Consider the following 17,545-nt stretch of genomic DNA (forward strand, 5'->3'; position numbering starts at 1 on the left):
AATTGCACAGCTCATGGATTATAGTTTTAATCTATCTAATTTGCACTACTTTGGTCTAATACTTCTGTTCATTAGAGGAACTATGTACTTTCATTTCCTTGTAATATAGCTACGTTTTCTAATACTTCTAATATTTCAGGTTTTCCTGAGTACCCTTTTCATTGCCTCTTTTTTTTTTTTCTTGCAGTATATGGATTTGGTTAAAAGTATTCAAAATGTAGTTATTGATCTTAGTGATTGCCAGAGTAAATAGATTTCAAAGGTGGTTAATTATACTTTGTTAGTATATTCTTTTTTGTGGATATATTTCTGAGCAGGGTATTTACAGTGGTAATGAATGGTATTAATTTGGGAAAATAATGAACCCTTTTTAGAAAATATGTTCATGAAATAAAACCCTCTGTATTATGAGTCATCTTTATGTTGTTAGTAAGTAGATTTTTTTTATAAAACCATGTAGCTATTGAAAATTAAACATTGGTGTGAAATTTTGCATCAATTATTGGTGGTTAGGTTATATCTTAAAACAGTTGGATATGACTTAGTGGCTGAACAGCAACATCAAAATTATGATGATGATTATATTGCATTAAGTTAAAGAATTGAATTTGAATACTGTATATTCAGCTGGTTTGAGTCAATTGTATATATTAACTTACTTTCAAAAAAGAAATCTACATAGGATGGCTTAATATTTTGCAAAATTTAAAAAAGTAAATTGCACATTGATGGCTATTACATTCACTGGTATAAACTACAATGTGTACATGAGATTTAAAAATCTGTGAGTGCTAGTAGTGTTAGTCGTTCAGTCATGTTCAACTCTGTGATCGCATGGACTGTAGCCCGCCAGGCTCCTCTGTCCATAGAATTTTCCAGGCAAGAATACTAGAGCAGGCTGCTATTTCCTCCTCCAGAGGATCTTCCCAACCCATGGATGGAACACACATTTCTTACATCTTCTGCATTGGTAGACAGGTTCTTTACCACTAGCGCCAGGCTTCTTTGGGTTGAGGGTGCAACCATACTAATGTAAAAGAGTTAGATTCTGTCCTGATTTTATTGCTGACTTAATGTTTCTATTTTAACTATTCAGACTTTCTTCAATTCTGTGAATGGGATCCAGGATTAAAACAATAATATTAAATGATCATACAAATCATTCCTATTTAAACTACTTTTGATTTGAAATTAGAGCAAAGAAACTTATTAATCCTGTGTTAATTGCACAGCCTTTTCTTTATTCCACTAAGAATTTGATTGAGATATTTGTTTCTTTCTGATGGCATCCTTTAGGAATTGGCCTTCCAGAAGGGTTGATATAGCTCTGCATTTTTCCTCTTCATAATGACAAACTAGCCAGTGTACATTTATAGAGAGCAGAACAGTTCTTGTTACTGGGGGCCTTCTATGACTGAGAGCCTATAGACTGCCGTGAAGTACAGCCTTTTGTGAACTGTCTAGTGAGACTCTGCCAGAATCTCAGCAGACAGAACTAATTGTGGAGAAAAAGGATTTTTTGTGCCCTCTTTCTTTCTGTTCTTTTTGTTTTATAAGACTGATAGTGTTAAAGTAGCTGGTTTATGTAAGATTTGTCTGCCTCTCTTTTCTCATTGCACGGATCATTTTTTAACTTAAAGTCTCACACTGCAGGTCGTTGAGCACTTCCACATGGAGGCTGGCACAGGACCAAACTCGAGACACGCAACTCATAACAGTTGATGAAAAATTGGTAAGAATTTTCTACTATACACTGCTAGGATTCTGCCTTCAGGGTTATTTTTGTACAACAGATTTTTCAGTATGGTGGTCAGGGTTCTTCTAGGATAGTGATTTCTTGACTGCATATAAATTTTAAGAAGAAATAATCATTACAAAAAGATAATTTGTGTTAAGCATTTTACACAAATATTAAGTCATACACAAACATATAATTAAAATTACAGAAGGCTTCCATTTTTGTGATGTTTATAAGTAGACACCAGAATTTTTTTTGGTTTTGTAATGAATATATTATTTGTGATTTTCTCACTTAAATTGTAAGACACACTAGTACCATCTAAAATTAAGTATATTGGGTTTTTCTGGAACCAATGATTGGTACTGTTGCTGTGCATATATATGTGTGTATACACACATACACATCCTATTTCTGCCTTATGTATGAGTGATTACAACTATCAGCAAATGAATAATGTTCTTCTGTTGATCAGTAGCAGATTGAATTTTGGTACTCACATAAAATTTTTCTGTATGTGGTGTTACTTTAGAGGCAACTTGTTATGTTTATATCGTACAACAGTATACATTTTGTAAAAAGGTTCTAAAACTTCTAGTAAAAACATGCAATCGTATAGATATACTTTTCATTCTATATTCGGTTAGATCAGATATATGGGTATGTTTCTTAGCTACTCTCCTTCTGATTGTACATTCTTTTGCCACTCCATTGAACCTGTAAACATAATTTAAATAATAGGTCACATTTAAGTTTCTATTTGCACCTTAAAGATATAAACAGATAAAAAATAGAGAAGTAAATGGACAATTTGGAAGTCTGCTTATGCTTAAGACTGGTTGGTTTTGTCTTTAAATTCTGTCTTAGATCTGTGTACTGACCTTGCCATCATCCTAGTTAAAGCTGGATTGCTGTGGTGTTTCTTAATTGATCTCCATAGATACTTTAATCTTCTTCTAATTCATTTTCCACAGGATGACCAGAATAGTCTTTTTAAAATGCTGGTTGTATCATCCTCTTGTCTAAAATCCCTTGGTGTTTCTTACTGACCTGAGAGTAAACACTAAAATCTTATCATGGCCTTTGAAGTCTTTCGTGATTTAACTCCTACATTTCTAAGTTTATCTTGTATCTCTGTCTTTTATATAACTGTGCTTCAGCCTCACCAAGCCTGGCCCTTGCTGTTCTTTACTGCTTTAGGGCATTTAGATTTCAGTTAATTATGCCTAGCTGCTTTTTACCAATTCACTAGCTCTTCATTCAAGTACCATCTACCTATTCATCAAATGTTAATCAAATATCACTTGCTGGGAACTCTCTGATGGTCCAGTAGTAAAGACTTCAAGCTTCCACTGCAGGGGAGCCCAGGGTTCCATCCATAGTTTGGAGAACTAAGATCTTGCACACTGTGAGGCGTAGCAAAAAAACAAACAAAAACTCCCTAAATATCATTTGCTTAGTCAAGTATAAAAGCAACGAGGCAGATATGCGTGTGAGAGGAAGAGGATTTACACATGCCACGTGTTCATAAATTAATGAGGATACTATTATTTTACTTTTTCCAATGACTATCTCTTTTAAGCCTCAAGAGGTTACTCTCTCATTCCAGTATTATGAGGTTTACTGTCTACAGTAAAGTTTCAAATTTTAGAGTTTGTCAGTAGCATTTCTTACTAGTTCACAAAATGAGTACGTCCGACAACAATCTATTGCTCTAAAAAGGTGCTGTGAATCATACCAGAGGTATACAAACTACTCTGAGTTTTGTGTTTTTAATGATATTCCCTAAAGTCAGTTGTATACTTTTTAATGAGTTTTGTTCTTCTTTTTAGATTTTCCCCAGCTTTGTTACGTTTTTCTTAAAGTATAGTGGTCAATATATCAGTATGATATTCCAGTTGAAATCAGTTGAAGTCTAATGTATAATTATTCATAGTTCTTGAATTGATGCTTAATATGGAAAACTAAAACCCACAGGTAATTTTCAAACCAAAGTTTTACCCATTCATTTAGCTTTATATTAAAATGGAAGTATTAAGTGATCAAATAGGTAATGTAATGCCAATAGGGGTTTTATGTCTTCTTGTTCCTACACACTGTTGAGTGGCAGACATGATAAGTAGCAAAATGATAAGACCAGGGGCTGAAGAGTACATCCAGAAATACTGAGCAATTGAAGTTGATTATGTTTGCATTTTGAACAAAAATGATTCTAAAAATATATATCATTAATGATAAAAATATTTCAAAATGTGAAGTAAATCCTCATGAGTATCTTAAAAGATGTAGAAACAGCATTTTAATGTCACTGTTACATAAGGTAAACCCATTTATTAACTTAATATACCATTTTTATTACTCAACACTAGACTACTATTGTATTTGTATCTGAAATTAGATAGAAACTAGAATCTTAATTGGAAGGTAAGGGAAATAGCCATTATTATGATTTCTATTGAATATTGTTACATAATGTATTTTTTAAATTAATATAGGTGATGCTGTCTAAAGCCCAGTGATTAAGCATACAAACTAAACTTAGTTGGGGATCAATTTCAGTGGTTATTCTAGTTTTAGAAAATGGATCTTAGGAATTTAAAACCAAAGGATAACTTCAGATGTTACCTAGTTTTGTTACTGCATCAGGTTTTTTTTCATCTAAAAAATCATTTAACCTCTTATTCAAGAGAAATTGTATGTGAGAATTCAATTAATAATAAACGATGAAAGCTGAATTGTTGGAGGGTGAGGATTAAGTGCATGAGGGAAGAAGACCTGTAAGTCTTTCCTTAAGACATCCCCCTCTGGGGACTTCATAGAGGGAGCGTTGGAAAGGTAATTTGGACAGAACAGCTGATTCTTATTTCTTTTGATGCTGCTCTTTATGTTACTGATCAGTCATAATTATTAGAAGGCTTTTTCTTATTGAGAAAAATAGTCTTTAAATTAAGATAGAATAATTGTATATTAAAATGCAGGGGGGAAAAAAAAAAACATTCATTAACTCAAAGCCCTAGATGTAAACTCATAGTCCAAAATGTAAAACCAGAAATTGTTAAACTTTTAGAACAAAATGTAGGAGAAAATCTTGATAAGTTTGGATTGGATAAATATTTTTTAGCTATGACACTGAAGCATAATTCATTTTCTAAAAAAAAATTATAGTTAGACTTCCTCACAAATAAAATTTTCAAAGAAATTTGAAAGACATTGTTAAAAGAATGGAAATACAAGCCATAGTTTGGGAGAAAATATTTACAAAACACGTTTCTGATAAAGGAATTGTATCCAGAAAATAAAAACCACTTTAAATAATAAGATATTAACTCAAAAACAAGCAGGCAGTACCCAGAAGATATTCAGATGGAATATAAACACATGAAAAGATGCTTAACATCATGAGTGATTATGGAATTGCATATTAAAACTAGAGTGAGATACCACTAGACACGTATTTGAATGGCTTAAAAAAACTGACCATACCAGGGCTTCCCTGGTGGTACAGTGGGTAAGAATCCGCTTGCCAGTGCCAGGGACATGGGTTTGGTCCCTGGTTTGGGAAGATTGCACGTGTTCTGGAGCAACTAAGCTGGTGCACCACTACTGAGCCTGCTGTTCTAGGGCCCGTACGCTGCAACTCCTGAAGCCCATGTGCCTAGAAGCTGTGCTTTGTAACTAGAGAAAGCCCATGCATTGCAAGAAGACCTGGCACAACCAAAAATAAAATAAATAAGTTACTAAAAAAAAAAAAAAAACTAACCATACCAAATGCTAGTGAGGATACAGAGCTACTAGAACTCTTACAGGAGGAATCCAGAATGGTACAACTATTAGCTGTTTTGGAAAATAGTGTGGCAGTTTCTTATGAAGTTAAACATGTTTTTACCTTATAATCTGTAGTCTCACTTCTAAATATTTACCCAAGTGAAATGAAATCTATGTTTATACAAAATCCTGCATGTAAATGTTTTTAATAGCTTTATTAATAATTCTAAAAACTGGAAACAACCTGTCAGTCAATTTATACGCACTGATTAGGAACCACCGTGGATGAACCTCAAGTGCTTTATGCTGATAAACCAGACCCAAAGACTTTGTACATCCTGTGTGATTTCATTTATTTGACATTTGACATTTTAGAATAGGCAAAACTCTCAGGACAGAAAAACTGATCAGTGGTTTTCAGGGTTGGATGTAGGAGGAGCAGTTAACTATAAAGGGCATTAGAAAATTTTAGGGGGTGATCCAACTGTTCTGTAGTTTGACTCTGGTGTTCATTTTTTGGGGTCAGAACCAAGGTTGGATTTTAACTGTTCATAAAATATCAATTTTTTTAACAGAAAAGATTATTTCCAAATTTGATGCTAAGATACTTTAAAAAAAAAATAATTTTATTTTTTTGGCTGTGCTGTGTCTTTGCTGCTGCACAGGCTTCTCTCTCGTTGCAGCAAGCGGGGTCTACTCTAGTTCCCTAGGGCACCTGGGCTTCAGTAATGTTGACGTTCCTTGTTCCTGTGCTCTAGAGCGCAGCTTCAGTAGTTGAGGCCCACAGGCTTAGTTGCTCTGGGGCATGTGGGGTCCTCTGGGACCAGGCATCAAACTAGTGTCTCCTGCATTGGTAGGCGGTTTTTACCGCTGAGCCACTGAGGAAGCCCCAAGCTACTTCTTTATAAATAATATCCAGTGGTTCAAGAGCTGGCCTAATAGTATACGGGGCTTGCCATTTTCTACATGATCGCCTTCTGTATATTTGAAAACAGTTCTTTGGTCCTAAATCAATGGTTCTCAAAGAATACTGGGCTGGGGCTGAGGGAGCACGACTTTTATAGAAGGCCTACAAAGTCGAACTATTTTCATAATTATATGGAGACTTAATTTGCCCTTTCACTGTGTTGACATTGACACTTGTTATAAAAGCAACTGTGGCAAAACTGTTAGCACCGTAGCCTAAATCAAGGCAATGGCCCTGTGTATCCTGTCTTTGTACCCTTCACTTCCTTGCATTTGAGGCTTTAAAAAAAAGGAAAAAAGCTAGTTTCACTTAATGTCTTTGATAAAGCAGTGAAAATTATTAATTTTTTAAAAAATCTCAATTGTGCATATACTTTTTTAAATGTTCTATGTAGCAGAACAGAAGTATGCATAAAACTCTTCTGCATACAGAAGGACAGCTGTCTCAAGGAAAAGCACTTGTATGACTGAGTTGCTGTTGCAAACTGAATCTAGTCCTTTTTTCATGGAAGAACTTTTACTTGAAAAAACAGCACGCAAATTATGATTGTTATTCAGTTTTTGGTACATGGTAGCCAAGCCATTTTTTCAAAAATAAATTTGTCATTTCCAGGAAATGTTTTCTGTGATAAACTTTAAGCTTTCAAGTGAAAATGAAAATTTTTGTAGAACTTTGTCGCTGATCTGAATGAGCTTGACAGCTTCCCCGTACTTAAAGACTATTCTAATGGGATTGGTAGTGATATTAATGAATTGACTTTTAAAATATTATGTAATGAAATATTTTAACATTTGGAAGATCTTCATACTTGTGTGAACCACTGTTTTCCGTATGACTTAACATATGTTATAAAATCATGAATGGATATCGAAGTGCAGGAGCAAACAATAGATTTAATGTGAGAATGAGAATATTAAGTTATTGCTCTCTTTTCTAATTACATATCTGTGTAATCAATTCTCTTCACATATTGCAAGCAAAACAACTTGGCCAGTTTGAATGTAAGAACAGAAGTTAGAATTCAGCTGTCTTCTATTAAACTAGACATTAGAGATTTTCAAAAGTGCTACTCTTCTCAATTTTTTAGTTTTTGAAAATGTATTTTTATAATATTATTTATGTTAGTATATAATCATTTTATTATTATTTTAAGCTAAGTCTATATCTAAGTTTTTCTCCAGTTTAATTTCTTACATGATAAAATACCTATAGGTATATGAGATTTTGTAAAATCTCATAGGGGTCCCAAGAGAGTGTAAAGGAATCCTAAGACCAAAATCTTAAGAGAATTATTCTCCTAAGTCTTCTCTTTTCTGGTTTATATATCCCCAGGGCTTTGATTCATTTTATGAGTTTCAGTTAATTCATCATCTTAATTACCTTCTAGTTTGACTGAATTTGTTTTAAAACATTATTGCCAGGATTTCTCATGATGCTCCAGATGTATGGTGCAGGATAAGGTGGGGATTATTACCTCTGTTCCTTCTAATCTTAGCTGTCTAGTAAGGCAACTTAAAATTAGGTCCTCATACTTCTTCCTTATGTGGATTTCATGGAGAGGTAGAACCTCAGACCCTTTTTTATTTGTACTGTCCTGTTTCATTTCTTTCATCTTAGGTATATGCCGCTTATTATTTAAAACTGTTACTAGATTAGCTCAAAGGGCATGTCACCAAGTAAATTTCTTTTTTTTACTGTTACTTCTGACAGGCTGAATTTAATATGTGTAACAATTTAAAAAATTGAAGGAATTTTTATAGTGTTTTGTGGACATCAATACCATACAAAGAAAAATTGTTTTATTCCAGGCATCAGTCGTATATTGATAACTTGTATCCTATCCTTTTCTTTTTTAAGGTATAGAATGTACAGGGGTAAAGTCCACTTGGTGTTTTCTAGTGTAATGAATTCTTTTCTGTCATTTTAGAACTATACACAATGTTGACATTGTTAGAAAACAGATCTCCAGAGAATAAAGTTGTAGTCATTCCTGGATTACTGCTAATAATGAATTTTATATTCTGCACATGGCAAATTTTTAATCATTCTTAAAATCTTCTCTGTTGTGTATAAACTGCTATCGTTTTCATTTACTCTTGCAACTAATAAAATGTTAAATATTAAAAGAGTAGATGACAGTGTCTTAAAATAATCTTGTTGATATATGTAGAAGCACAGTGTTTAAAAAGAAAAAGCTTTTTGGGGTTGTACCATTATTATTTCCAAATATGTCCTACAGATAATCAGGAAACCTTACAAATGGTTGTTTGCTAGGCCCTTGTGCTTCTGTTGCAGGAGTTGCTGTACCATGGAGGTTGGGTGAAGAATGTCTTTGTCTTTGTGCTTTATTAAGAGAGTAACTTTTTTTCTTCATGCCACCCCACCCCAATCTCCTTTCAGTACATTTGATGAATACCCAAGTCCAGTGAACACATTGTCTTTTTATATTCACGTATTATACAAAAGAGAGAAGTTAAATTTTCAGTACTCTTTGAAGATTTTGAGTAAAGGCTCCCCACAAAACAAAGTGTAAAAATTAGACCTGCATAGGTGTATTTTTTATTTGCTTTTTAAGCATTTGTATTAAGTATTTTTAAAATACTGATTCCTTGTTTGTCACAATTACCTATTTAAGTATCAACTGCTATAGTTAATATTTTACACAAAAGATTAAAAAAATACCATGTTAAAATACAAGAATTATTTCAGTTTATTCATAAAAATAATGTGAAACAAGTCTCAGTGGTTTGACATTAGTATATTACTTCCATAAGATTATTATATGCCATTTTTCATTCTTCATTTATTTATTTAATATATACTTACTGAGCACTTAAGTGTGCCAGGCACTAGCCTTCAGTGTTTCTATTGATACTTTCAGTGGTTTTAGGTACTTACTTTGTCTAAAAACTATTAAGTACCACCTGTTTTATAAAGGTGTTATGCTTAGTAATACATGCATTCTCAACATTACATGTATGCGAGAAAGGAAACTTTCTCTTCTGCAATCTGTGAATCTCAAATCTGTGGCTTGGGTTGTGAAGGATAGCTTTAATTTCTAAGCTTTTTTTTTTTTTTTTGAAAAATTACTTGATAGTATATAGTATTAATCTAAAATCCTAATATTTTGGACATTTTAAGTAGTCTGTATTAATATCTTGATTTAAAAGTTAGGTGTGTGTGTAAAATAGAGTCAGTAATTTGAATGTTGCCTATTTGTGTTTTACTTGCAAATAGCAATAACACAGTAATTAAAGCTTTGTGACTTGATACTTACAATAAATAATTGCTATTTGATTAAGCACATGTTATTAACACATTCAGCCAATAGGGTGATAATACTGCTGTTTTAGAATGTCTGCAAGCAACAAGTTAATAGAAATTTATTGTCACTTATTATTAATAGGTTTTAAATTTCTTCCTTGCTTGAATTTGCTCTAACAACTTTATAAAATGAATGATTTTTGCAAGTCTTCAAAATAAAATCATATTTGCAACACCTGTATTTTATGCTATTTTTGCCTCCCACAATACTAAAAGTTTAGAGATGAAAACTTTTTGTTAAGTCTGCAAACTTGAATTAAAAATTGGTCATTAAGAGGTGACCTGCACAAAAAGATAAACCTAAGTTAAAGGCTTACATTTGCTTTGACTGCTTGCTTTTTTTGTTTTTTTTTTTTTAAGGGGTCAGTTTTCTTTTGGTGAGATTACTTTCTTTTGGTGTATGGCAGCGCTATCTCTGCTAGATTATTAGAAGGAGTAGTGTCTGCAATTGGGGTTATACAGCCTTCTAGCATCTCAAGTGTCTGTTTTGTCTGGACTTTGCTCATGCAGCATTCTTGTGCAAAAATTTCAAGGCTTTAGTCTGGAGCACTGGGTCAAAGGATATGTCTCTTTGAAGGGTAGACAGGAGTTTTTTATGTTTTATTCACTAAGTAGTATTTCATTTTACATCAAAGAATAGCAGCCTTTGAGAACCTTTCATGGTGGCAGTTTAGCATGAAAGTTTTTTTCTTAAAGAATCACTAAATATGGAATAATGTTTTTTACTTTGCAGTTGCTTATTTATATTCTTACATTTAGATGAGACTATTAAAAAGAGAGAAGTGTTGACTAAATGTAAATGTTAGGTTGCAATATAGTTTTAGGTTTTAAAAACAGCAATAGTTTTTTTTTTTTTTTTTAATAATTATTGCTCCCTGTTGGTTTTACATTGCCCATAAACTACTGAAAAAAATTGGTGAGTAGCTGTTAAGATTGTATAAAATTGTAGCAATACGATTGCTTAAAATTGTAAAGAAGTAATGACGGATAATTTTGGTAGTGTAAATTTTATACTGAAATGGCCATTCTTTAATTGGCCTTTTTTCAAGTACTTGGTGGGGGCAGGGTACAGGAGGCAGTGTGTTGATTTTGGAAAACAAAAAATCCAAGTAATGAAAAATGTTAAGACTTAGTATAGCTAGAAATAAATGTTCTTCTTTCTATACTTTTGTTATAGGTTAATCAGTAAATGTATTATGTACCAGTAGCATTAATCACAAAGTTAGTGATTGCTTATGTTTAGAAGATCATTCAATTGCATATAATATTCCTATTACATGATGTAATATATCTCAGCATATGAACTAATATTAACATAGCTTATTTTATGTTTATGGCAAAAACATGCCCTTAAGCTACTGATTTCTATTAAATTAATAGCATTAATTGATCATTTAAATAGAAATATTTCTCCTATTAATGACATGTCATTAGTTTTAACACAACTTCATTTAACTCTTACATATAACACTGATTTAAACAAGTTAAATCAATTATCATATAGTTATTTTAAATAAAATTGATAAATATTGAGCAGCGTGTTCTAAAATATACTCCCAATTAAAATAAATTATTTCACATACATTCGAACTATATAAAAACTTGTACTAAATACAGAGACAACGAATGTTATAATAGTTTTAATATGCAGACAAGAACCATTTAAACTTAAAATAGAGAATGATCTTTATTAAAATTGTTTAAGGAACAAAAGGTCTTTCCTCTACAGTATTCAGCCATCTCTATTTGTGATTCTTCAGCAATTAAAGCAGATTTATTTTCCTCTTTGTTCCTACTTGCAATACTTGAACAATGCTAGAGAATTGAACTGACTGGAATGTTTTATCTTTCAAAAGCTTTAAAGTTCTATGTACCAATTAGCAAAATACAGTAAAGGTTTAAACTGTTAATAGCCACAACATCTTTAATGCATAGATCTATAGTATGTTAGCGCTGTATAACAGTTCTCCATTGTATGTCTCTTTTAAGGAGAGTAACTGTGTCAGTTCTTTTCTTGCTTTACTACCTGCTGTGTATGGAAATTGTGTATAGTACTTGACACTTGCTTTCAAGAATTTAAAATTCTTGCATGTTATTATGTAGGCACTTTGGCTCTCAATAAAGTAGAATTGATAATATTTTATTTGTTTGGATTTTATATCAGGTTTTTTGGTCATATTTTAGAGATTATTTTGGTCATATTTTAGAGATTTATCTGTAAAAACGCATTATCTTTTTAATGAAATCAAAGTACATAAGCTGTATATTATCTCCTTGGAAATTGGTTGTCTAACTTTATTTAACTGAATATAATTATAAACTAATCATAAAGATTTATATCAGTATGTAGACATATAATGCTTCATTTTATACTGTATTTGAATGTAGGTGGGATTTTATTGTTATTTCTTTGGTAGTAGAAAGAGGATAATTTTGCTTTTAGAGTTAGATGGTTCTTTTGATTGGCCAGCTTGTCAGATAATTTCAAAAATTAATTCCAGATACCCACATTAAACTTGTTAAAAGCCTCATGTCCATCATCTGATAGTAAGTTCTTAATGAAGGTAGGGGTGAGAGGAAGTGAAGAAAACAGTAACATCTTTTGGTTACTATATATAGAAAGAAAATTTTCAGTTTTTCTTTATATCATGTATTTCTGGGACTAGAGTTGGAATAAAGGAAAGAAAAATGCAGACCTCAGAATTTGAGACTAGCAATCATCGAATCTGTTTCTGGGTTCAAGGTTTCTGATCTGATTTGACTTAGTCTGTACTCTGATGTTATTCTTCAGGATGCCACTTGCAAGCTTACAAGTATCACTTACGTTATACAAGATAAGGAGGCTTAAAACATAGGGCAGTGATATGGAAGCTTTGCTGCTTGCAGTGTACTATGTGTTCATAAAACTCTTTCTCTTTATAAGGCATACTTTTCAAGATATGTGTGAATAGGCATTTTGTTCAATTCCTGTTTCATATTAAATGTTTTATTTGTTTCAGCTTTGAATTTATTGCATATTATTTGGTGAAGGTCTTTTTTTTTTTAATTGTAATGCTTCCAATAAAATAGATATTAAAAATGATCTTGGCTTTCTTTAAGCAATATATAGGACACAAATAAACTGAAATGTTGGGCTGAGAATGCTAATTTAAATTCAAGAGCTGAGAATTCAATTAGGGTACTGATTTGCATCTGTTATTTACAGTGACTACTGAATATGTATTGTTAGTTAAAATTTATCAATTAAAAGACATTTAAGCATAGTTCACTAGTTAGAAATTTACATCCAAAAAATTAAAATAAAGTTCCTGTTTTAGTAATAAGCTTTATAATATATTAAACATTCACATGGTGACTGGAGCAGAATGTGCCTAGACTGAGGACTAAAGCTCCTTTCTGGCTAGGAGTTTTTGACTACAACAGTCTCTAACTACAACAGTCTGTAACTGTTGTAAAGATTCTGCAAGGAATTTTTATTAAGCTCATATTTTATTTATAATATAAAAATTATACTTTTCCATTTGTTTATTCAGTTATTTGAGCACCACTATGTACCATATTCTTGGCCCTGGAGATATACTAGTAAATAAAGAACAGCATTGTTGCCCTTGAACTTATATTTTCATGTGTAATCATATGGCAACTTTATTTCTAAATGATTAAGATACTTTCATAGATTAATGAATGTTAGAGAAAAAAATCAAGCAAGGTGATAGGCTAGAGAATAGCTGGGGGTTTAGGTAAAATAGGTGTTATTAATAGAGCAATCAAAGAAAGACACTTTGAGAAGATATGAAATATGAACTAAGGTTTGAATGATGAAGGAGCCAGCTGCGTGAGAAGCCAAGGTAACAGCATACCAGGTAGAGGAAAAAGGTAATGCCGTAAAGTGTGAACTAGCTGGTGACAGTAGTCACAGAAGAAAAGAAAAGCTATGACATGGTAAGAGGGAGAGTGATATAAAGCACAGTCAGACAGATAGGAAGGAGGTGGGTTAGGTAAGACCTTAGGTCCATGGTAACAAGTTTAAATTTTATCCTAATTTTAATGGGAAACCATTATAGGGTTTTAAGTAGGAAAGTGATTTGATCTGATCTACTTCTCAAAAAAGCTTGAGAATTACTTAGCTACTTATGGTTAAAGGTCATCCAAAGAAGTTCAAAGGAAGTGATCTGTTTCTTGGCATTTTTGTTAACTCATATTGCCTTTTTTTGACATTCCATGAAATTTTAATAGTTTTCATCAAGTTTTCTACAAGTGATTGAATTTTTAACAACTATTTTTTTTTAAGGACCACATTTTTTTTTTATCTTTGTATTTTAGATTTTACATATGGTATAACAATTCACTGATTCTTCTATTAAAGAATCTTCTAAATTTGAAATTGCTTTTTTAATAAAGATCTTATTGGGACCTGGAATAATAAATTCATCTTCCCTGAATTTTCTACTCTCTGTGGTACTGATCCTGCTCCACCCCCAAATCAACACCCCAACCCACCCCCCCCCCCCCAAAAAAAAAACACCAGAGGAAAATAGTGGAGATTTGTCCTCAGGGCAAAAGAAGGTAAGACTCTCTGAGGTGCTGTCCACCAGGTAGGTGCTGACAAAGCCCTGGATCCCAAATATGTTTGTATTGCCCACTGTTTGTATGTCTTTTCCCCCTCTGTCTTTGTGACTCTTCCTCTTTTGCTGACTGTGTAGCTGATAGTCATCTCTCTTTATCTTTCTGGCTACTTGTGTTTTCTCTTATCTCCTTTCAGTTTCCCTTTTCAAATGGCTAGCTATTTCTTTCTTGTCCTCTGCTCTTTCCGCCCCATCTCTGTCTGGTTTTGACTCTCTGGCCAATTCTTTGGCTAACGTTGTTCATTTCTTTTTTTCATTCTTCTGTGTCTCTTCTACCCTCTTTGTTGTTCTACCCGTCTTCACACTTTTGTTCCTTTTGCCCTTTTTCTTCAATCTTTGCTTCTTTTTTCCTCTTTTTTTCAAAACGATAGGAGAGCTGCATCAGATCCATAGAGGAGAGACAAAGATGACACAACCCTTTAATTACTTTTTCCCTCTCATTGTCTCATTTCTCCCTTTGGGAATATATGGGACTTGAAGACATTTACAAACTGTAAGAAGAACTATTGTAACTTGTACATGGTATTACTTGAAATTTTCAACCTAATGAGACACTTGTGATAGTAGAAAGACCATGAGCGTATTTATAGATATAGCATTAGGTCTTTAAATCCTTTCTTTTAGTTGTGTGACCTTGAGCATGTTATTTAACCTCTGTGAGTATCCTCTTAAAATGAAAACACTTTTTAGAGATGTTTTGAAACTTAATTTAGAATACCCACATTAAACAATAGGAGATAAATAATCTTATTTATTTCATCATTCAAGAAAAATCCTCTTTCCCTGCCCCATTGCACTTTTTTCCTATTTAGAGTTGTTAATCTGAAAAGAAAATCAAATGGATATTATAACCCTAGAATCTGAGTTAATTGAGACTGCCATTCTTAGTCAATTTGCTACTCAGATGTTGAGTTCCTTGGGGATCTTGGAGCAAAATATTGACCCTCACTTATATTTGTGAAGTGTATTCATTTGTGTATGTCAGTGTATGTCAAATTAGTATTCAGTGATTGTGTCATGTAACTTGCCTTTTCTTACAGCCTGTGGCACTTTACTAAATAATCTGTGATATTACTGCCTTTCTTTACATAGTTTCTGCCAATCAGTTGTGTAGATGTATTGCTATATAATTGTCATTCTCATGATAAATTTCTTTAGTCATTTATAACCTGTTTTTCATGGTGTGAATTTTAAACTGTATTACTCTGAAGAAGTTTTTGAAGGGCTTATTCCTGTTATTAAACTTAATATTTGGTCATTAAACTGTATATAACTTAAAACATTTTTGTTTTACTTATTTAGTAGTAAAACATATACATTGTTAGAAATATTAACTTGGAAATATTAAATCACCTTTAATGTCATAATCTTGGTGAATTTACTTCTTTTTTGTATGAATATTTAAAAATAGCAATATCTAACATACTTATATGCAACACAAATTATACTCTGTAGTTTGATGTCCTGTTTTGTTTTGTTTTTTTTTTCTTTATTTGCATGTTTTTTTACTTTATTTGCAGTAAAAATATTTGAAGAAGGCAATGGCACCCCACTCCAGTACTCTTGCCTGGAAAATCCCATGGACGGAGGAGCCTGGTGGGCTACAGTCCATGGGGTCGCTAAGAGTCGGACACAACTGAGCGACTTCACTTTCACTTTTCACTTTCATGCATTGGAGAAGGAAATGGCAACCCACTCCAGTGTTCTTGCCTGGAGAATCCCAGGGACGGGGGAGCCTGGTGGACTGCCGTCTCAGGGGTCACACAGAGTTGGACACAACTGAAGCGACTTAGCAGCAGCAGCAGCAAACATGATTAATAACCTTCTTGAGAGGTTTTTCTTTCTTTTACTTTTTTACTTTAACTATATAATTTTAGAGATATGGCTCTTCGTGGCCTGTATTTTTTTCTAGTATACATTATCCAGTTCTAAAGATGCCTTTCAGACTCTAACACATACGGTGTTACATGTTCTATCTAATGGGTAAATACTGTACATCTAAAAATTAGAAAACAATAAAAACACAGAGTAGTTAAATGATGTGGCATTGAGTTAGAAAGTACTTCAAAACTTAGTATATCCTGAGAATCAGCATTATGAACTTAGCTGTCATTGAACTATCAAGTTGTGTGTGTGTATGTTGATATAGTTACATCATAAATAAATGTAAAATATTAGGCCACTGCATAGCAATTAGTACTACTATTGCTATTACTATTCTTTTATAATGCATTGGAACAGAGTTTGTTATATAAAAAATGTATCTGAGTGATATTCTCCATATCTTATGTGTCAGTTTGTATTCTTTACTACAAAGCCTTTCCAGAACAATGCAAGGTGATCATCCACTAATATATCTATAGTACTTATCTTCACCATTTATTGGTGAACTACATTATTTTTAATTTCTAATTTAATTTTATTGTAATCAACAACATAGTATTTATGATTTCAGTTTTGAAATTTTCTTAGACTTTTTTATGGCTCAGAATATGGTATATTTTGATTAGTGTTTCATGTACTTTTGGAAAAAATGTGCATTTTTTTCTTTTGGGGTTTGGTGATCTATAAATTTCAATTAAGTTTTTGGTGGGTTAATAGCGTTGTTCAGATTTTCTTTATCCTTACTGCTATTTTTGTCTGTCTTCTGTCAGTTACTGAGAGAGAAGTGTTAACATCTCAGAAAACAATTTGTTTCTTCTGTCGGATCACTTTTTGCTTCAGTTATTTTGAAGCTCTACTTTTAGATGCATAGACATTGATTGAAGAGTGTTACGTGTTCATGATGAATTGATGTTTTTATCCTTATGAAACGTCTCTCTTTATCCTGGTGCTAATCCTTGTTCTGAAATCTACTTTGGTGATATTAATATAGCTTTCATTTTCTTATTCTTAGTTTTACGTGGTGCATCTTATTCTACCTTTTACTTTTAACCTATTTGTGAGCTTACATTTAAAGTTTGTACCTTGCACATATATTTTGCTCTTGCTTTATTTTATGTAGTTTGACAGTCTCTGCCTTTTAATTTCCATTTGATTTGTTTTCTCCTCCTTACCTTTCTCATTTTCATTTTGGATTGAGTACATTTTTGGAAACCAGTTTTTCTTCTCTATTAATGTCTTAGC

The 17,545-nt window shown here is 32.5% G+C and overlaps 1 protein-coding gene across 7 annotated transcripts in view; it reads left to right on the forward strand.

Moving 5' to 3' along the window:
* The window catches only part of NDUFS4 (NADH:ubiquinone oxidoreductase subunit S4), a 115,841-nt gene that overhangs the window by 59,436 nt on the left and 38,860 nt on the right, over positions 1 to 17,545 (forward strand). For all 7 annotated transcript variants that reach the window (XM_086361682.1, XM_086361685.1, XM_086361684.1 and 4 more), the window contains exon 2: positions 1,654 to 1,732. In XM_086361682.1, coding sequence (XP_086217808.1) covers positions 1,654 to 1,732 — 79 coding nt within the window. The remainder of the gene's footprint in view (positions 1 to 1,653; positions 1,733 to 17,545) is intronic.

The sequence above is a fragment of the Bos grunniens genome, chromosome 20 (assembly GCF_055505025.1).
Source record: "Bos grunniens cultivar Pamir isolate PY7600 chromosome 20, Bosgru_T2T1.0, whole genome shotgun sequence".
NCBI classification, from domain to species: Eukaryota; Metazoa; Chordata; class Mammalia; order Artiodactyla; family Bovidae; genus Bos; species Bos grunniens.